General features: G+C 42.8%; 1 protein-coding gene across 1 annotated transcript; it reads right to left on the bottom strand.

Annotated features, from left to right (window-relative positions):
• Positions 1–16,693: 16,693 nt before the first annotated feature.
• On the bottom strand, positions 16,694–21,884 carry LOC129847171 (fish-egg lectin-like). Its single transcript, XM_055914986.1, has 5 exons — positions 21,712–21,884; positions 21,352–21,585; positions 20,959–21,176; positions 20,707–20,825; positions 16,694–17,210 (listed from the first exon to the last, which is right to left on the bottom strand). The coding sequence occupies exons 1-5, from the start codon at positions 21,764–21,766 to the stop codon at positions 17,069–17,071; spliced, it is 768 nt and encodes a 255-aa protein (XP_055770961.1). The 5' UTR covers positions 21,767–21,884; the 3' UTR covers positions 16,694–17,068.
• Between the last annotated feature and the right edge of the window lie 833 nt (positions 21,885–22,717).

The raw sequence follows: 22,717 nt of genomic DNA, 5'->3' as shown, positions 1-22,717 counted from the left end.
GGGGTGTCGTGGATGAAAGGAGTCAAACGCAGGAGACAGAGAGTTCAGAGTAGCGTTCCAAATTTAATTCCCCACACGGGTGAAAACACGACGCTACTCTAAAACAAATGCTTCACCACAAACAAAATGAGAAACACGAATAAAGATAAACCAACGAACACGTATCCTGACACACAAGAATGTACAGACTGTACACACAACAATCCCGCACACCCAGCAGGCCGGGCTGCTGGGTAATAAAGCCCCACAAATCACCCTAACCACAAACAGGTGTCAATAATCAACAAAAAGGGAGGGGGAGGAAAAGTCAGTAGCAGCTAGTAGGCCGGTGATGACGACCGCCGAGCGCCACCCGAGCAGGAAGGGGAGCCACCTTCGGTGGGAGTCGTTGCAATAATAAAAATGACAGCCATTGGAAACAGTGGTAGGCTGAATTGTTATTTTTTTTTATGGTTTGTCCTCTGGGTTTCGCCTGCCATATCAGTTCTGTTATACTCACAGACATTATTTTAACAGTTTTAGAAACTTTAGAGTGTTTTTTTATCCAAATCTACCAATTATATGCATATCCTAGCTTCTGGGCCTGAGTAACAGGCAGTTTACTTTGGGCTTGCTTTTCATCCAGACGTCAAAATACTGCCCCCTAGCCCAAAGAGGTTTTAATGAGCAATTTATATTTGACAAACAACCTGTTCCAAGGTAAAGTTAATGGGAGGTGGATATAATCCCCCCCGCACACACACACGACCATGCGCGCACACACACACACGCACAATATGAGATATGATCATATTGTGGCAAAATCTTGCACAGAGCCTTCAGCAGTAAGGAAGGAGGAGATAAAGACCGCTCTTTCTGCTCTCTGGGAGGAAGCTCTTGGTTGGCGCGACAGTTTGATTGTGTGTGCTATGCTGCAGAAGTCCTTGATTATTTTCAGCGTGTTTAGTTTATAAAGTGTTTAACTCAATCATCGTATGACCGCTCTAGGTCGTGGTTGTTATCGTTTGGGACCGCACCGGATATGGATCGTATGGATTAGTAGCAACATTGTTGAGAAGCTTTGACATACAAGCCAATAAACCATCAGACGGTCAGACAGTACAACTGCAAGTCAACAGCTAAGATCTCTCTTTCTCTCTTTCTCTTCCCTCTATCGTTCCAGTGCTTTACACTGCAGCAGACTTTCTACTTTTCAGATGCACTTCCCAGTGATGTTCATTAGAGCTGGACTATTATTGCCCTGCCAGAACTATTTGGGTGGACATTTTAGTTAAAAGGGAGGCTGCTTGCAAGTTGTGTATTGTTAGTTGAACTGCATTGAGGTGGTGTGTACTAATGACATGTGGTCGAGAAGATTGTGGACATTTTAAGGCCTTTGTTTTGTTTATGAACACCCCCCACATTCATACCCTCTGCACTCCTCCACTGGAAGGTAATACAGATCATTGCAAATCCTCTGTTGATGACTGGGTTCTTTCTTGTAAATTGTTTCCATGAAGTTGCCATTCAATTGCTCTGCCATTATTATTATTGTATGAGGTATTCTTGGTGGGGTTACCCCTGTACTGTGATGTGGGTTTTATATGATGTGTCTTCTCTTTTCTCTCCACTGGCTATCTGGTAAACATGCTATACTCTAGGCAGTCTCTTCTGCTGATGTGTGTGGGTCTGGTAGTGGTACTCTCTCTATTCTACTCTTTTCCTTTCGGCATGGTTAATACCCGCCTGGCGCCCGAACAAAACCTTTATCTTTACCCCTCTCTAATAAATACCGCTACAATATGATAGATGAGGTGTTAATCACCAGGGCCAAGCTTCCTGCCATCTAGGACCTCTATAGCAGGCGGTGTTATAGGAAGGCCCTAACAATTGTCAAAGACTGCAGCCACCCTAGTCATAGACTGTTCACTCTGCTACTGCACGGCAAGCGGTACCGAGCACCAAGTCTAGGTCCAGTAGGCTTCTAAACCGCTTCTACCCCCAAGCCATAAGACTCCTGAACATCTAATCAAATAGCTACCCAGACTTTTTGCATTGCCCCCCCCCACACATCTTCTATGCTGCTGCTACTCTCTGTTATTATCTATGCATAGTAACTTTAATAACTCTACCTACATGTACATATTACTTCAATTACCTAGACTAACCGGTGCACCCGCACATTGACTCTGTACCGGTACCCCCTGTATATCGAACTCACTATTGTTATTTTACTGCTGCTCTTTAGTTATTTGTTACTTTGTGACACCTAACGCATGTGACACAAAACATTTGATTTGATTTAATCAAGGAATAAAGATGACTGATTATTTAGATAGTCCCATATAGATGGTCATACTGTCAACAATTCATCTTGTGATCAGTAAAAGCATGCTAAGGTTACAGTTATTGTTCGTACAGACACCACCAGTCCATCTCTCATATGTGGTGGAGGGAATAACAGCCCCAGAGCTGGAATAGGTTATAAAAGATGACCTCTGAAGCACAGCAAAACCAATCTGTGTTGTGAGCAACATGACCATGCCCAAAAGTTTTTACACCCTGATGAAAAAGCCTCCCAGAAGGCTCTATTGATGACATGGTGATATTAACACCATAACCACCACAGACTTTTGGGGGCGTTATGTAAGGGATAATCAACGAGGGGATATGCGTTCCATGGAAAATAATGAACAACGTGGAAGGAACTAGCGGCGTGGAACTGACCTTCCACGGAGTTGCATATATATATATATATATATATATATATATTTTTTTTTTATTAACGCATTTTTATTAACGCATGTATAGTTGATTATCCATGTAATACCATTGCTGTAAATTAACACATTTTGCTGCTAGTAATGTGTTCATTTATAGGTAGAAATGTGTTCAACATCCCCTGAAGTAGTTTACTAGATAGCTACCGTAGTTGTCTTGGTAACCAAACCGAGACTTACCAGTTTAGCTAAACAAACCATCAGTCCTAGCTTGCTATTATGAAAATCGAATTCAACAATGCCAATAACGTTTTCAATTTGACTTTTGCAGGCTCAAAAGCAGCTCAAACGTAGAACATGTAAGCATGAATTTGCCATTGAATTCTACCATGCTGATATACTGTGCGCTATAGCGAAATAATGCACACTTTAGAATGCCCTTCAAGCCCTTACATTTTTTTATTCAAAAATCATTAAAAAATATATATAATTTATTAGGATCCCATAGCTGTTGCGAAAGCAGCAACTACTCTTCCTGAGGTCCACACAAAACATAAAACATGACATTGTCACGACGTGGCCCTTTTGGGTGTATATCGTAGCTCACCCCCTCTCTCGCTCTCTCTCCCACCACAGGTTTTACAACAGTCATACATTCTTGGGAGAAACTCTCTTCGCTGCCATGGAGTATTGAGGGAGTGAGCCTATCTCAGTCTCTCATTAGATCGCCCATTATCTCAGTCTCTAATTGGATCTCCCATTATCTTAGTCTCATTGGATCTCCCATTATCTCAGTCTTTTATAGTATTTACACAATGGTTTCACTTTCACACCTCCCTCTAATTTAACAAATTACAGTACTTTCTATGGATTATTATCATAACTAATGCACTGATGTGGTGAAATTATACACTGCTCAAAAAAATAAACGGAACACTTAAAAAACACAATGTAACTTCAAGTCAATCACACTTCTGTGAAATCAAACTGTCCACTTAGGAAGCAACACTGATTGACAATAAATTTCACATGCTGTTGTGCAAATGGAATAGACAAAAGGTGGAAATTATAGGCAATTAGCAAGACACCCCCCAAAACAGGAGTGATTCTGCAGGTGGTGACCACAGACCACTTCTCAGTTCCTATGCTTCCTGGCTGATGTTTTGGTCACTTTTGAATGCTGGCGGTGCTCTCACTCTAGTGGTAGCATGAGACGGAGTCTACAACCCACACAAGTGGCTCAGGTAGTGCAGTTCATCCAGGATGGCACATCAATGCGAACTGTGGCAAAAAGGTTTGCTGTCTCTGTCAGCGTAGTGTCCAGAGCATGCAGGCGCTACCAGGAGACAGGCCAGTACATCAGGAGACGTGGAGGAGGCCGTAGGAGGGCAACAACCCAGCAGCAGGACCGCTACCTCCGCCTTTGTGCAAGGAGGTGCACTGCCAGCGCCCTGCAAAATGACCTCCAGCAGGCCACAAATGTGCATGTGTCTGCTCAAACGGTCAGAAACAGACTCCATGAGGGTGGTATAAGGGCCCGATGTCCACAGGTGGGGGTTGTGCTTACAGCCCAACACCGTGCAGGACGTTTGGCATTTGCCAGAGAACACCAAGAATGGCAAATTCGCCACTGGCGCCCTGTGCTCTTAACAGATGAAAGCAGGTTCACACTGAGCACATGAGCACATGTGACAGACGTGACAGAGTCTGGAGACGCCGTGGAGAACGTTCTGCTGCCTGCAACATCCTCCAGCATGACCGGTTTGGCGATGGGTCAGTCATGGTGTGGGGTGGCATTTCTTTGTGGGGCCGCACAGCCCTCCATGTGCTCGCCAGAGGTAGCCTGACTGCCATTAGGTACCGAGATGAGATCCTCAGACCCCTTGTGAGACCATATGCTGACACATGCACATTTGTGGCCTGCTGGAGGTCATTTTGCAGGGCTCTGGCAGTGCACCTCCTTGCACTAAGGCGGAGGTAGTGGCCCTGCTGCTGGGTTGTTGCCCTCCTACGGCCTCCTCCACGTCTCCTGATGTACTGGCCTGTCTCCTGGTAGCGCCTGTATGCTCTGGACACTACGCTGACAGACACAGCAAACCTTTTTGCCACAGTTCGCATTGATGTGCCATCCTGGATGAACTGCACTACCTGAGCCACTTGTGTGGCTTGTAGACTCAGTCTCATGCTACCACTAGAGTGAGAGCACCGCCAACATTCAAAAGTGACCAAAACATCAGCCAGGAAGCATAGGAACTGAGAAGTGGTCTGTGGTCACCACCTGCAGAATCACTCCTGTTTTGGGGGGTGTCTTGCTAATTGCCTATTATTTCCACCTTTTGTCTATTCCATTTGCACAACAGCATGTGAAAATTATTGTCAATCAGTGTTGCTTCCTAAGTGGACAGTTTTATTTCACAGAAGTGTGATTGACTTGGAGTTACATTGTGTTGTTTAAGTGTTCCCTTTATTTTTTTGAGCAGTGTATATAGCCTGTCAAGATGTGTTGCATGAATTCACAATGGAAATATATTTACATTTAAAAATTATTTAATTATTAGGCCTATTGTCAATATTTCACAAATTTTTGGCATAGAATGGGAAAATATATGTTTGACAAGCATCTCCCTTGTCCCACCACTTGGCACCGCGCATAGGCATGGTCATGGTTGTTAGTAAGTTTACACACATTTTCTGCGTGGAAATTCATGGTTTACGCACAGATTTGTGCCTAAGCACGGTTGATAAATGAGTCCCCTGCAGCATTCCAGGACCTGGGTTGCCTACCCCTGCATTATGGTCTTTAGTCCAGCGTTTCCCAAACCCGGTCTTGGGGACCCCAAGGGGTGCATGTTTTGTTTTTTGCCCTACCCTACCAATACACAGCTGATTCAAATAATGAACTTATCATCAAGGTTTGATTATTTGAATTAGCTGTATAGTGCTAGGGCAAAAACCAAAACGTGCACCCCTTGGGTCCCCAGGACCGAGTTTGGGAAACGCTGCTTTAGTCACAGGTCGTCTAGAAGGGTGTGGTGGCAAGGATTGTTCCTTTTTTAATTTTCTTCTTAAAGTTAACATGGCTGCCAAGAGTGCCCCTACCGTGCATGGTCAGATGAAACAACACCTTGAGAAAACAAAGGCGTTCCAAGGCTGTCTTCAAGTGTTTCCTTATTTATCTTGGCTGACTGGTTTTTTTCATGATTAGAGTTCTGTACGAATCCACTTTTTCCAAATCCTGGGAAAGTGTGTCTGCCAATTGAAGAAAGTGTAAAGCTCACACTGTTCATAATACCAGGTTAATGGAGAAAAACTGTATACTAAATTTAATACATAAGGAACTCCAGCCCACTGGTGATCTTGATTCTCTACACATTAATGGATTTTGTCAAACAGCATGCTGGTAGGATCTTCATGACTACAGCCTTGAAATAGGTTCAACCATTAATCAATTCATCCATACAAAAAAGGTTCCAAAAGAGTTCTTCGGCTGTCCCCATAAGAGAACCCTTTTTGTATCCACGTAGAACTGGACCAGCCGTCGCTGTGTTTTGGACCCTGGTGACCAGCCATCGCTGTGTTTTGGACCCTGGTGACCAGCCTCCGCTGTGTTTTGGACCCTGGTGACCAGCCTTCGCTGTGTTTTGGACCCTGGTGACCAGCCTTTGCTGTGTTTTGGACCCTGGTGACCAGCCTCGCTGTGTTTTGGACCCTGGTGACCAGCCTTCGCTGTGTTTTGGACCCTGGTGACCAGCCTCCGCTATGTTTTGGACCCTGGTGACCAGCCTTCGCTGTGTTTTGGTTCCTGGTGACCAGCCTCCGCTGTGTTTTGGACCCTGGTGACCAGCCTCCGCTATGTTTTGGACCCTGGTGACCAGCCTTCGCTGTGTTTTGGACCCTGTTGACCAGCCTCCGCTATGTTTTGGACCCTGGTGACCAGCCTCCGCTATGTTTTGGACCCTGGTGAACAGCCTTCACTGTGTTTTGGACACACATAATAATGGTGATGCTGGTATGCTGAGGACCAAGCTGGTCCATGCTCGTCCACGTTGGTCAAGCTGGTCTGACCACGGCCATCATTATCATATTTCCCAGCATTCTCTATTGCAGTTAATTTTTTTAATTGTTTGTTTTAATATATTTTTTTCTTGCTGTGTTTTTGCATGTACATTGATTGATTAATTCATCTTATAAACTGAGTGGTGACAGCCGTGGTATATCAGACAGTATACCACAGGTATGACAAAACATATTTTTACTGCTCGAAATACATTGGTAACCAGTTTATAATAACAATAAGGCACCTTAGGGGTTTATAGTGTATATGTGTAACGGTGGTCCTCCTCTTCAACCGAAAAGGAGTAGTAGTGATGGAACCAAGGCGCAGCGGGTTGTGATGACATAATTTATTTACAGAAAGACGAAAAACACGAACTTGACTATAAACTAACAAAACAACAAAACGGAGTAGACAAACCTGGACATGCGAACTTACATAAAACGCAGAACTCACGAACAGGAAAAAATGACTACACAAAATGACGATGTACAAAAACAAACCGAACAGTCCCGTATGGTGCGACAAACACTGACACAGGAGACAACCACCCACAAGGAACACTGTGAAACAACCTACCTAAATATGACTCTCAATTAGAGGAACGCCAAACACCTGCCTCTAATTAAGAGCCATACCAGGCAACCCTTAAACCAACATAGAAACAGAAAACATAGAATGCCCACCCAAACTCACGTCCTGACCAACTAACACATACAACAAACTAACAGAAATAGGTCAGGAACGTGACATAACCCCCCCCCATAAGGTGCGAACTCCGGGCGCACCAGCACAAAGTCTAGGGGAGGGTCTGGGTGGGCATCTGACCACGGTGGTGGCTCAGGCTCAGGGCGAGGTCCCCACCCCACCATAGTCAATCCCAGCTTACATCTCCCCCTACAAATGACCACCCTCATATTACACCCAATAAATCTTTTGGGTAACATCGACACAAGGGGCAGCACCGGGATAGAGGGATAGCTCAGGACAGAGGGATAGCTCAGGACAGAGGGATAGCTCAGGATAGAGAGGCAACTCCGGACTGAAAGGCAGCTCCGGACAGAGAGACAGCTCTGGACTGAGGGGCAGTTCTGGATAAACAGCCGCTCTGGGCTGAGGGACAGCTCATGACTGGCTGACGGCTCTGGACGCTCATGGCTGGCTGACGGCTCTGGACGCTCATGGCTGGCTGACGGCTCTGGACGCTCATGGCTGGCTGACGGCTCTGGACGCTCATGGCTGGCTGACGGCTCTGGACGCTCATGGCTGGCTGACGGCTCTGGACGCTCATGGCTGGCTGACGGCTCTGGACGCTCATGGCTGGCTGACGGCTCTGGACGCTCATGGCTGTAGGGCAGCTCATGACTGGAAGGCAGCTCATGACTGGAGGGCAGCTCATGACTGGAGGGCAGCTCATGACTGGAGGGCAGCTCATGACTGGAGGGCAGCTCATGACTGTCTGACGGCTCTGGCAGATCCTGTCTGGTTGGCGGCTCTGGCAGATCCTGTCTGGTTGGCGGCTCTGGCAGATCCTGTCTGGTTGGCGGCTCTGGCAGATTCTGTCTGGTTGGCGGCTCTGGCAGATCCTGTCTGGTTGGCGGCTCTGGCAGATCCTGTCTGGTTGGAGGCTCTGGCAGATCCTGACTGACGACTGGCTCTAGCGGCTCCTGACTGATTATCGGCTCTGACGGCTCGGGACAGACGGGCGGCTCTAATGGCTCGGGACAGACGGATGGCTCAGACGGCGCTGGGGAGACGGATGGTTCAGATGGCGCTGGGGAGACAGATGGCTCAGACGGCGCTGGGGAGACGGATGGCTCAGATGGCGCTGGAGAGACGGATGGCTCAGATGGCGCTGAGGAGACGGATGGCTCAGATGGCACTGCGGAGACGGATGGCTCAGATGGCGCTGCGGAGACGGATGGCTCAGACTGATCCTGTCTAGCGGAAGGCTTTGGCTGCTCCTGTCTGGTGGAAGGCTCTAGCGGCTCCTGTCTGACCGAAGGCTCTAGCGGCTCCAGTCTGGCGGAAGGCTCTGTAGGCTCATGGCAGACGGGCGGCTTTGCAGGCTCAATGCAGACGGGCGGCTTTGAAGGCTCAATACAGACGAGCAGTTCATGCGGCGCTTGGCAGACGGACAGTTCAGGCGCCGTTGGGTAGACGGCAGACTCTGGCCGGCTGAGACGCACTGTAGGCCTGGTGCGTGGTGCCGGAACTGGAGGCACCGGACTGGATACACGCACTTCAAGCCTAGTGCGGGGAGCAGGGACAGGGCACACTGGACTCTCAAAGCGTACTATTTGCCTGGTGCGTGGTACCGGCACTGGTGGCACCGGGCTGAGTGCACGCACATCAGGATGAGTACGGGGAGAAGGAACAGTGTGTACAGGGCTCTGGAGACGCACAGGTGGCTTAGTGCGTGGTGCCGGAACTGGAGGCACTAGACTGGAGACACGCACCATAGAGAGAGTGCGTGGAGGAGGAACAGGGCTCTGGAAACGCACTGGAAGCCTGGTGCGTGGTGTAGGCACTGGTGGTACTGGGCTGGGGCGGGGAGGTAGTGCCGGAAATACCAGACCGTGCAAGCATACTGGCTCCCTTGAGCACCGAGCCTGCCCAACCTTACCTGGTTGAATGCTCCCCGTCGCCCGACCAGTGCGGGGAGGTGGAATAACCCGCACCGGGCTATGTAGGCGAACCGGGGACACCATGCGTAAGGCTGGTGCCATGTAAGCCGGCCCAAGGAGACGTACTGGTGGCCAGATATGTAGAGCTGGCTTCATGGCACTTGGCTCAATGCTCAATCTAGCCCTACCAGTGCGGGGAGGTGGAATAACCCGCACTGGGCTATGCACACGTACAGGAGACACCGTGCGCTCTACTGCGTAACACGGTGTCTGCCCGTACTCCCGCTCTCCACGGTTAGCCTGGTAAGTGGGCGCAGGTCTCCTACCTGCCCTTGGCCCACTACCTCTTAGGCCCACTACCTCTTAGCCCCCCCCAAGAAATTTTTGGGTGGTACTCACGGGCTTTTCGGGCTTCCGTGCTAGACGCGTCCCCTCATAACGCCGGTTCCCTTCTCCGGTTGCCTCTGCTCTCCTCAGTGCCTCCAGCTGTTCCCATGGGAGGCGATCCCTTCCAGCCAGGATCTCCTCCCATGTGTAGCAACCTTTTCCGTCCAAAACATCGTCCCAAGTCCATTCCTCCTTCTTGCGCTGTCCCTTCCTCCGATTACACCGCTGCTTGATTCTGGATTGGTGGGTGGTTCTGTAACGGTGGTCCTCCTCCTCTTCAACTGAAAAGGAGTAGTAGTGATGGAACCAAGGCGCAGCGAGTTGTGATGACATAATTTATTTACAGAAAGACGAAAAACACGAACTTGACTATAAACTAACAAAACAACAAAACGGAGTAGACAAACCTGGACATGCGAACTTACATAAAACGCAGAACTCACGAACAGGAAAAAATGACTACACAAAATGACGCTGTACAAAAACAAACCGAACAGTCCCGTATGGTGCGACAAACACTGACACAGGAGACAACCACCCACAACGAACACTGTGAAACAACCTACCTAAATATGACTCTCAATTAGAGGAACGCCAAACACCTGCCTCTAATTAAGAGCCATACCAGCAACCCTTAACCTGTCTAGGATCAGCGTGGCGCAAGCGGCACACCCCCCCCCCCCCCCCACTGAAAAACCAGTGCCGCGAAATTCAAAAAAAAAATATTTTTTTAAATATTTAACTTTCACACATTAAAGTCCAATACAGCTAATGAAAGACACAGATCTTGTGAATCCAGTCAACTTGTCCGATTTTTAAAATGTTTTACAGGGAAGACACAATATGTAAAGATGTACATCTATTACCTAAAAACACATTAGCATAATCCACCATCTTTTATTTGTCCACCAACACCAGTAGCCATCACCAATTCGGCTAAACTAAGATATTTATAGCCCCTAACCAACAAAAAAACTCATCAGATGACAGTCTGATAACATATTTATGGTATGGGATAGGTTTTGTTAGAAAAAAGTGCATATTTCAGGTAGATGGCATAGGTTACAATTGCACCCACCGTCACAAATGGAATAGAAAAACTACTTAGAGCAACGTGTTTACCTACTTATTAATCATCAAACATTTCGTAAAAATACACAGCATACACGAATCGAAAGACACAGATCCTGTGAATACAGACAATATTTCAGATTTTCTAAGTGTCTTACAGCGAAAACAAAATAAATCGTTATATTAGCATAGCACATAGCACATAGCAGCCCAGCATTGATTCTAGCCAAAGTGAGCGATAAAAGTCAACATCGCCAAAAGATATTAATTTTTTCACTAACCTTCTCAGAATTCTTCCGATGACACTCCTGTAACATCATATTACACAATCCATATAGAGTTTGATCGCAAATGTTTATATTTAGCCACCAAAATCATGGTTAGACAATGTGAAATGTAGACAAGCTGGTCAGAAAAAGTCCTTGCGCCACTTAGACAGTGATCTACTCTTATACATAAATACTCATAAACGTGACTAAAAAATATAGGGTGGACAGGGATTGATAGACAATTTAATTCTTAATACAATTGCGGAATAACATTTTTTAATTTATCCTTACTTTTCAATACAGTTTGCGCCAAGCGAAGCTACATCAAAAAACATGGCGTCCTAAGCCACTAAAATGTTTCGACAGAAACACGATTTATCATAATAAAAATGTCCTACCTTGAGCTGTTCTTCCATCAGTATCTTGGGCAAAGGATCCTTTCTTGGGAGCAATCGTCTTTTGGTGGAAAGCTGTCCTCTTGCCATGTGGAAATGCCAACTGCGTTCGGGATGAACTGAAAAGCGTGCCCAACTATTCACATCGTTGCAAAAATAAATGTCCCAAAATCGCACTAAACGGATATAAATTGCTATAAAACGCTTTAAATTAACTACCTTATGATGTTTTTAACTCCCATAACGAGTAGAAACATGACCCGAGTAATATTACCCCCTTCACTAATGCTTGGAACAGGTGCGGGCCGGTGTCCTCTAGGCGCATGACGCAGCTCCAAAAGAATGACTAGCCTCAGGGTTTTTTCATTTGTAGGGCCTGTGAACGCGCAATCGACCCCATTGGAATCGTCATCACGTAAAGGCATCCAGGGGAAGACGTAAGAAGTGTCCGTATAGTCATAGCAATATCAGTGCCCTTTTAACTGACTTCAGAACAGTGGCCAACATTTCTGAAATCTGAATCCATGTCAGGGAAATTGCTGTAGAATGGGCTCTGTTCCACTTAGAGACAAAATTTCAACTCCTATAGAAACTATAGACTGTTTTCTATCCAATAATAATAATAATATGCATATTGTACGATCAAGGATTTTGTGGGAAGCCGTTTCAAAAATTACCCAATTAGCATAAATAGTCTAAACAGCGCCCCCATCCCCAACAGGTTAAACCAACATAGAAACAGAAAACATAGAATGCCCACCCAAACTCACGTCCTGACCAACTAACACATACAACAAACTAACAGAAATAAGTCAGGAACGTGACATTATGGCCATTATACCACAGTGTAACGGTTGTTCTCCTCCTCGTCTGAGGAGGAGCATGCATCGGACCAAAACGCAGCTTGTGGAGAATACATGTATGCTTTATTTTAAAGAAGACGAAACGGAGAATACTGACAAACTATACAATACAACAAACGACGTCAACAGACCTGAACATGTGAACTTACATATAACGAAGAACGCACAAACAGGTACAGACTAAACAAAACGAAACAGTCCCGTGTGGTACAAACACTGACACGGAAGACAATCACCCACAAACAAACGGTGTGAACAGCCTACCTTTATATGGTTCTCAATCAGAGGAAACGTCAAACACCTGTCCCTGATTGAGAACCATATAAGGCTAATTACCAATGCACCTAAACATAGAAACACATAACATAGACTGCCCACCCAGCTCACGTCCTGACCAACTAAACAAAGCTAAACAAAGGAAAATAAGGTCAGGAACGTGACATACGGTTAAGGGCTGTTCTTATGCAGGATGCAACGCTATATAACACACCACCTCGGTTATTACTGCTTAAGTGACCAATTTTATTATTATTTTTTTTTTATTTATTTTTTATTTTTATCCCATTTTTCTCCCCAATTTTCGTGGTATCCAATCGCTAGTAATTACTACCTTGTCTCGTCGCTACAACTCCCGTACGGGCTCGGGAGAGACGAAGGTCGAAAGCCATGCGTTCTCCGAAGCACAACCCAACCAGCCGTACTGCTTCTTAACACAGCGCGCCTCCAACCCGGAAGCCAGCCGCACCAATGTGTCGGAGGAAACACCGTGTACCTGGCCCCCTTGGTTGGCGCGCACTGCGCCCGGCCCGCCACAGGAGTCGCTGGAGCGCGATGAGACAAGGATATCCCTACCGGCCAAACCCTCCCTACCCCGGACGACGCTATGCCAATTGTGCGTCGCCCCACGGACCTCCCGGTCGCGGCCGGCTGCGACAGAGCCTGGGCGCGAACCTAGAGACTCTTGTGGCGCAGTTAGCACTGCGATGCAGTGCCCTAGACCACTGCGCCACCCGGGAGGCCCAAGTGACCAATTTTTGATCATGCCTGTGATAACGTTTCATTCCCTCTAAACATGTTAAATTCTCAAGAGTAAATCGTCTGTAATGCTTAAACCATATATGGTAGAAACATGGCTTCTGGAATATTGTTTTTCTGATGGAATTCTCTATTGAATGGAATTCTGTCTGCTAAAGTAAGCCCAATTTCTGTGAAGAACAGATTGAACTTGTGCGCTGTCCTCTTTTGCATCAGAAGTCAATGATTCGTCAACTAGGTATTCATTGGGGAGGGATTTGAATTGTATCCTTTTATTAAGGATTTCATTGATAGTGCCCCACATTGGTCTTGTGCTTCGATAGTTCACTAACATAGTATACTTTTTGGTTGTTTTAATATTTAGATTTAGTTTGTTTCTGTATGTTTTGAATCTCTCATGGTTGTATGGAATGCGTTTGAGAGTGGGTAGCATAATTTAGTCAGCCAGAGTTTTCTTATTTGACTATTTTAGTTTTTTTTTTTTTCAGAGAAAGCAAGAAAATACTCAAGACTGAGGATGGCTCAACAGCCAGAGTCAGTAGAGTCAGTAGTGACTCTACAATATTAACCTAAATGACAGTGAAGAGAAGAATACAAATATACAGAATATATGCAACAAGGCACTAAAGTAAAATCGCAAAAAAAACGGCAAAGGAATACACGTTTTGGCCTAAATGCAAATCCTTGTGTTTGGGGCAAAACAACACATCACTGAGTAACTGCCTCCTTGTTTTAAAGCATGGTTGTGTCTGCATCATGGTATGGGTATGCTTGACATTGGCAAAGACTGGGAAGTTTTTTAGGATGAAAAGAAATGGGATGGAGCTAATCACAGGCAAAATCTGTTTCAGTCTGCTTTACACCAGTCAACAGAAGAGGAATTCACCTTTCAGCAGGACAATAACCTACAACACAAAGCCACATCTACACTGGAGTTGCTTACCAAGAAGACAGTTAATGTTCCTGAGTGGCCAAGCTAGAGGTTGACTTAAATCTGTTGAAAATTGCTGTCTAGCCATGATCCCCAACACCTTGACAGCACCTTTTTTTTCACAAATATGGGCAAATATTGCACAATCCAGGTGTATAAAGCTCTTATGAGACTTACCCAGAAAGACTCACATCTGTAATCACTGACAAAGGTGCTTCTAACATCTATTGACTAAGAGGGTTGAATACTTATCTAATCAAGGTAATTTGTGTTTTATTTTTCATTCTGTAACGGCAGCCTTCCTCCTCTTCAAGAGAAGAGAAGGTGTAGCAGGTATCGGACCAACACGCAGCGTAGCCAGTGCTCAAGATGTTTAATAGACGAAAACAGTGAACACTTACAACAATTCAAAATAACAAAAATGTGGCAAACCGATACAGCCCTATCTGGTGCAGAGAAAACACAAAGACAGGAAACAACCACCCACAAACCCCAACACAAAACAAGCCACCTATATATGATTCCCAATCAGAGACAACACAAAACATCTGCCTCTGATTGAGAACCATATTAGGCCAAACATAGAAACAGACAAACTAGACACACAACATAGAATGCCCACCCAGCTCACGACCTGACCAACACTAAAACAAGCAAAACACACAAGAACTATGGTCAGAACGTGACACATTCATTTACATTCATCTTCTTATTTTTTTGAAATTACAAAAATATAATTAAAAATATATATATTTTAATCCCACTTTGTAAAACAATAAAGTGTGAAGAAATGCAAGGGGTGTAGACTTTCTATAGACACTGTATTTCAACATGTAAACACTTCAAATGTATTCAGAACATGTAAACACAGCAAACGTATTCAGAACATGTAAACACAGCAAACGTATTCAGAACATGTAAACACAGCAAACGTATTCAGAACATATAAACACAGCAAACGTATTCGGAAGATGTAAACACAGCAAACGTATTCAGAACATGTAAACACAGCAAACGTATTCGGAAGATGTAAACACAGCAAACGTATTCAGAACATGTAAACACAGCAAACGTATTCAGAACATGTAAACACAGCAAACGTATTCAGAACATGTAAACACAGAAAACGTATTCAGAACATGTAAACACAGCAAACGTGAAAAGAAAAAAGTGCTTCATCACCAGGTGACATTACACAACCCTCCTCTCTCCCGGATACCAAGTCTTCGTTTAACAGGTGGAACAGGAAGCCATCACTAGTCAAAGCTGTGTTCAGGTCTATAAAGTGCAAAGTCCTTCAAGGGGATAATGAAGTCTAGTGTACAACCAGACTTATACTGTAGATCTACAGAGACATCATGAGAGCCACTGCAGCCGTCCTACTGGTCCTCTGACTCCTGGTCATCAGTCATGGTAAGTTACCATCATCTGAAACATGCTTGATCAACTTGGAGTTGATCATGAGTTTGGCTCCATAATTTCATCCTCCTTGTTGTTGGTGTACTCTACTCATGTATTATTCTCTTTGTGCTTTGTGTTTATGTGTCTTTGTGTCTGTGAGCTCTACTCATTAGGCTTTGGTGTCAAAAGAAGAAAATGACCTATATGGAGAGAGCACTCCATGTAGCTGTCCATGCTGTCACTGAAACAGTCCATGAAAATGATAGGATGTGTGCGCTCTAAATGCTTAGAAAGAGTAGAAATCTTTTGGGTTCCATGTAGAAACCTACAAGGAAAGGGTTCTACCTGGAAAAGGGTTATTCAACGGGTTCTCCTATGGGGACAGCCGAAGAACACTTTTAAGGCTCTGGATAGCACCTTTTTTTCTAAGAGCAGGCTTTATAACTCTGGTTTATTGAAATGACCATCGAACAGCAGGAGGTGGGGGGAGGGATAGATAGTCAGGCTATTTACAGAGCAATATGGTCTGCAAAGAGTTTCCACAATATGTTTACATTCTAGGCAACTAGTCATTTGTTAATAATAAATTACACGTTTGCTTCAAAGAGTAGTGTAATGATTAGTGGGTAGTTACCCATCTTTAATAGAGCACACTGTAAAAGGTGTTGTCAAATATGTACCTGACACTACATCAATAAGGCACCTGTCAATCAAACTATGCATCAGGGAACTAAAGGTTCACAAGTTCCTGCACACTGTAGCACTGTAGTACTGTAGCACTCTAGTCTTATTTCCCTTTCTAAGTAAGAAGATTCACAAAACAGATCTTTCACTGGATCTTTGCAGAGCCACCTTAAATCCTCCATGTTCAATATGATTTAAAACACACTGAAATTATTTTCAAAATTAATGCTTTATTTGCAGGAAATTATTATATAATGAGATAATGACAAGGATTCCATTCAATTCTATTGATGACCTCTGAAGCACAGCAAAACCCATGTGGATCGTGACCGTGCCCAAGTTTACACTACGATCAAATAGCAGCCATGGCAAAGCTCTATTGAAGTGTTAATCAATAATACAATTTTATAACGCTGTTGCTTGTCAAATTGTGTAAGAAAACATAATTGATACATTCTTTATAATATCATTACGATCAGTGTTTATTATTGATAGAGATAAAGTAGTGAAAATATAGTTAGAGCAATAGGTTTTAGAATGAAGGATTCTTGTGAATTAATGTTGAGAATTGAGATTGTTCCAGACAGAGAGATCAATGAGTTAGCAAGTGAGCTTGTCAGATTCTGAATGGCCTTCCGATGCAGAAGAGAGGCTAAGGTGTGCACACCATGGTGAAGCCAGAATTGGAGATGACCCAAAGACGGCCCAGATCGTAGGTCACGTGCTTCATTGGCATGTACATTGGGACATTGCTCCATCCAGTGCCCTCTGGTTTACTGGCTGTGATGCCGTCTCTGTGTTGAAGAAAGGGGTGGGGTTTGCGTTCAAAGTTTATAAAACATTTTTGGACTTCAATAATTGAATATAGCTATTGATTTTTTAAGAATATAACTTATGACTCTTCAAGAAAGATCCAGTGTAATATATTATAAAAATAAAGCGAACTGGATGGAATATGGGGAAAAATGCACCAAATTCTTTTTCAATCTTCAATATAGAAATGCTACGAAAATGTTTTATTAAAACTTGTTACAAATGATGGAGTCACGCATGATTCACCAAATTATATTTTGAAGGAGGAAGTAAAGTACTTTAAGAATACGTTTTCGTTTCAGGCTCCTCTATCTCCACTAACTGAAATTAATTGTAAGGATTTCTTTCCTAATAATAATGTAAAATTAACATCTATTCAGAAAGACTCATGTGAAGGCCAAATTACAGAGGAGGAACTGCTTGATGCAATTGGGGTCTTTAACCCTGGGAAAACTCCAGGGCTGGATGGCATACCAGTGGAAGTATACCATTTTCTTTGTATATATACTCAAAGGACCATTATTAGCATGTTTTAACCACTCCTATATAAATGGTAGATTATCAGACACGCAACAAGAAGGTCTGATATCATTATTACTGAAACAGGACCCAAGTGGTATATATAAAGATCCAGTCCATCAAAAAAATTGGAGACGTCTTACACTTCAGTGTTGTGATGCAAAAATCCTAGCAAAATGCTTGGCGCATAGAATTAAAAAAGTATTGTCAGATATTATTCATCCTAATCAGACAGTTTCTTTTACATGGACGATACATTGGCGATAATATAAGACAAGTACTGGAAACAATAGAATACTATGAAATATCGGGGACACCAGGCCTGGTTTTCATAGCTGATTTTGAGAAGGCTTTTGATAAAGTACGACTGGAGTTTATATATAAATGCCTAGAATATTTAAATTTTGGGGAATCTCTTATAAAATGGGTTAAAGTTATGTATAGTAACCCTAGGTGCAAAATGGTAAATAATGGCTACATCTCAGAAAGTTTTAAACTATCTAGAGGAGTAAAACAAGGTTGTCCACTATCGGCATATCTATTCATTATTGCCATCGAAATGTTAGCTGTTAAGATTAGATCAAACAATAATTAAGGGATTAGAAATCCGTGGCTTAAAAACTAAGGTGTCATTGTACACTGATGATTCATGTTTTCTTTTAAAACCACAATTAGAGTCTCTCCACGGCCTCATAGAGGATCTAGATACTTTTGCTATTCTCTCTGGATTAAAACCAAATTATGATAAGTGTACTATATTACGTATTGGATCACTAAAAAATGCAAATTTTACATTTCCATGTAGTTTACCAATAAAATGGTCTGACGGAGATGTGGACATACTTGGTATACAAATTCCAAAAGAAAGAAATGATCTCACTCCAATAATTTTTATAGAAAGTAAGCAAAAATAGATAAGATCTTGCTACCATGGAAAGGAAAATACCTGTCTATTTGTGGAAAAATCCCCCTGATTAACTCTTTAGTCATATCACAGTTTACCTATTTGCTTATGGTTTTGCCTACACCTAGTGACCTGCTTTTTAAATGATATGAACATAAAATATTCAATTATATTTGGAACAGCAAGCCAGATAAAATGAAAAGGGCCTATTTATATAAAGAATATGAATTTGGAGGGCAGAAATGATTAAATATTAAAGCATTAGACCTCTCACTAAAGGCATCAGTCATACAAAAGTTATACTTAAATCCAAACTGGTTCTCTAGTAAATTGGTACGAATGTCTCATCCTATGTTCAAGAAGGGCCTTTTTCCCTTTATTCAGATTACACCTGCTCACTTTCGATTGTTTGAAAAGGAAATTATCTCCAAAATATCTTTATTTTTTAAACAAGCCTTAGAAAGTTGGTTGCAATTTCAGTTTAATCCACCTGAAAAGACAGAACAAATAATACAACAAATATTGTGGTTAATTTCAAATATACTAATTGATAAAAAAAAATGTATTTTTCGAATAACTTTTTTAAAAAGGTATAATTTTTGTGAATGATATCATAAATAGGACTGGTGGAGTTATGTCACACATGCAGCTAACACAGACATATGGAAATGTCTGCTCTACCCAAAATTACAACCAATTAATTGCAGCATTACCACAAAAATGGAAGAGGCAAGTAGAAGGGGAAAAAAGCAAGGAACTTGTATGTCGGCCCTGTATTAAAGAACATAAATGGTTAAAGAAAAGTGTGATAAATAAAAACATATACCAATTTCATTTAAGGACCAAAAAACATTCCATAGCACATGGTTTATGAATTGATACGCAAAACAACGCCGGATTCAAAACTTCAAATTTTTCAATTTAAATTACTATACAAAATTCTTGCAACTAATAGAATGTTATATATATGGGGGATACAATCTTCCCAGCTCTGCAGATTCTGCTGTGAGGAGGCAGAGTCATTAGGTAATTTATTTTGATATTGTCCATATGTAGCTCGCTTTTGGTCACAGGTCCAGGAATGGCTGAAGAATTGCAACATTTGCCTAGAACTAACGATGCAGATAGCAATACTGGGTGATTTGAAAAGCCATAGTCAATCAATCAATAATATAATAATTATTTTAGCAAAAATGTTTATTTTTAATTTACAATCTGTAGAAGCTATGAGAATAGAAAGGTTCAATTCTTTTGTGAAGCATCACAGCACAGTTGAAATATATTGCAAATAGAAATCCAAAATGGATGATGTTGAGAGATAGATGGGAGAGGTTGAATGGAGCTGAAGGGTGGGACAAGATAAACCATGTAAAACCTTTGGGGTCTGTAAAATGTATATAGGTTCAGAACTTTTGTGAAATAGCACAGTTACAAATAGAATAGAAATCAAACTGGATGGACATCAGAAATAGAGGAAGGACTAAAAGAAAAACAAAAAATAACTATTGTAAAATAGACTGTGTCTGTAAAATGTGTATAAGATGTATAAATATTAGTTTACTCCAATTGGGGGATCAGTGGTAGGGTTTGCGGGGAATAATAATAAAGGTATATTCTTTTTAAAAGTATGTATGTCTATATAAGTATGTGTATGTATATATGTGTATATGTATGCATGCGTGTATGGATATATATATTTACCCCAAAAATATATGGGGGATTGGAAATGATGCAGACAATTACTTTGATGGAAGCAACATTCTTTTCTCAATATTAAGCTGATCCACCCCTTAAAAAAAAAACTTTAAAAAACATATGACTCTTGAGCTTAACACAACCGCATCAGAAGCCAAAATGTATGCATCTGTTTCTCATCTTATGCATTTGTTTTAATTTTTGTGTAAAGCGCTTCACAAAGCATGTACTGTAAGGACCAGAGTTATTAATAAAGGTATATCATTATTATTACAAGTTATCATTACAAGTCATTTTCAAGTTAATAATGTTGAGGGGGAAAGGGTGGAACCATAGACATAGTTCAGTAGCAACCTTACCTGGTATAAACATCACCCGCAGAGTTGACCCCAAAGACACTACCATCAGTTGCCACCTCAATCATGGAAAGCTTGCCGCCAATGTGACTCCACCCCTTGTTTTGGCAGTCTTGATTCAGCTGGAAACAAACAGATTCAATCAGGGTTTAAGGACAATTTCAACAGTTATAATATGAAACCGTTTTAGAATAACTGACACTCTCCACCCTCTACTACTCTGCTCCAGCTCTCACACTCTTTCCCAGATCTTACACTCATTAAGTAGATATCATCATTCTTGTTGACTGCCCAGCACCCAAAGGGTCCACAACTAGAATACTTCACAGCTCCTGGCAACCTTATCCCTCGAAGGGGTGAGTCGGCACCCATGAAGCCAAGTGAGGCACTTCTTGAAAGACACCCTGGAACATAGTCTATGTTGGCCACCACAACAAACTCGTCCCCCCCAGCATCCAGCTGCTTTACACCGACTGAAGACCACAAAGACAGAGACAGACAAGCAAACAAGGAGTATGCATCTGTGAGTACTGCCAAATGACTTACAATGGCATAATGTTAATATGTATCATTTACCCTGATGGTAATCAGGAAAGATAAGAAGCAGGTGTTCTCTGGGTTCATAATTGAGTAATGTTCTCCACTTACTTGCAAATTTAACCCAGTTACCGGCCACATACTTGAACATGAGGTTTCCGTTGCTGACACCCCAGATCCCTGCTGGTCCTACAGTGATATGCCTCAGGGAACCAGGCAGGCGGATCCATTCATCACCTACCAGGTAGTAGGGGATTTGACTTGTGTCCGTAGCAACCACTTGCCCCAGTCCTGCATCGATCTGCATCAGATTCTTGATATCCACTACAATCTGACAGTCCCAGGCTATGGAGACACCAGATCAAAGACACATGAGTAAAGTACAGCAGCAAAAAGAGGGATGAAATTATGGAGCCAACTTGATGATTATTTCCAAGTTGGTCAAGAATGTTTCAGATGATGGTAACTTACCATGACTGATGGTCAGAAGACAGAGGACCAATAGGATGGCTGCAGTGGCTCTCATGATGTCTCTGCAGATCTACAGTATAAGTTTTGCTGAACACATACTTTGTCCCCTTATATATTGCAGCCCTGCAAACACCTTTCAACCCCCATCAAATAATTATTAATGAGCTATTTATATTTGACAAACAACCTGTTCAGAGGAAACATTAACGAGAGGAGGATATAACCCCACCCTTCCCACACAGACACACAATAATAATATATACTGAATTAAAATAAAAAACACAACATGTAAAGTGTTGGTCCTATGTTTTATGAGTGGAAATAAAAAGATCACAGAAATGATCCATACGCACAAAAGCTTATTTCTCTCACCTACTGTACTTGGCAGGTGGCATATTTGTAGAGCTGTTTGATAAGGTTGCTAAGTGTTATAGGAGGACCGATGTAATGTTTATACTGTACAGACTGAGTGTAACACATTTATACCCCTACCATCCCCCTCATTGGAGAACAAATGTATTTTCATTTTTATTTATGGTATTTTTTATTTCATTTGTTATAATCTTTAAACACTTACACTACATGACCTAAAGTATGTGGACACCTTGCTCGTCAAACATTGCTCGTCTCATTCCAAAATCATGGGCATTAATATGGAGTTGGTGCCCTCTTTGCTGCTATAACAGCCTCCACTCTTCTGGGAAGGCTTTCCACTAGATGTTGGAACATTGCTGCTATAACAGCCTCTACTCTTCTGGAAGGCTTTCCACTAGATGTTGGAACATTGCTGCTATAACAGCCTCTACTCTTCTGGGAAGGCTTTCCACTAGATGTTGGAACATTGCTGCTATAACAGCCTCTACTCTTCTGGGAAGGCTTTCCACTAGATGTTGGAACATTGCTGCTATAACAGCCTCCACTCTTCTGGGAAGGCTTTCCACTAGATGTTGGAACATTGCTGCTATAACAGCCTCTACTCTTCTGGGAAGGCTTTCCACTAGATGTT

Source organism: Salvelinus fontinalis, unplaced genomic scaffold (genome assembly GCF_029448725.1).
Source record: "Salvelinus fontinalis isolate EN_2023a unplaced genomic scaffold, ASM2944872v1 scaffold_0746, whole genome shotgun sequence".
NCBI classification, from domain to species: domain Eukaryota; kingdom Metazoa; phylum Chordata; class Actinopteri; order Salmoniformes; family Salmonidae; genus Salvelinus; species Salvelinus fontinalis.
The sequence above is the reverse complement of the archived record's forward strand: the minus strand, read 5'-3'. Positions and strand labels throughout refer to the sequence as shown.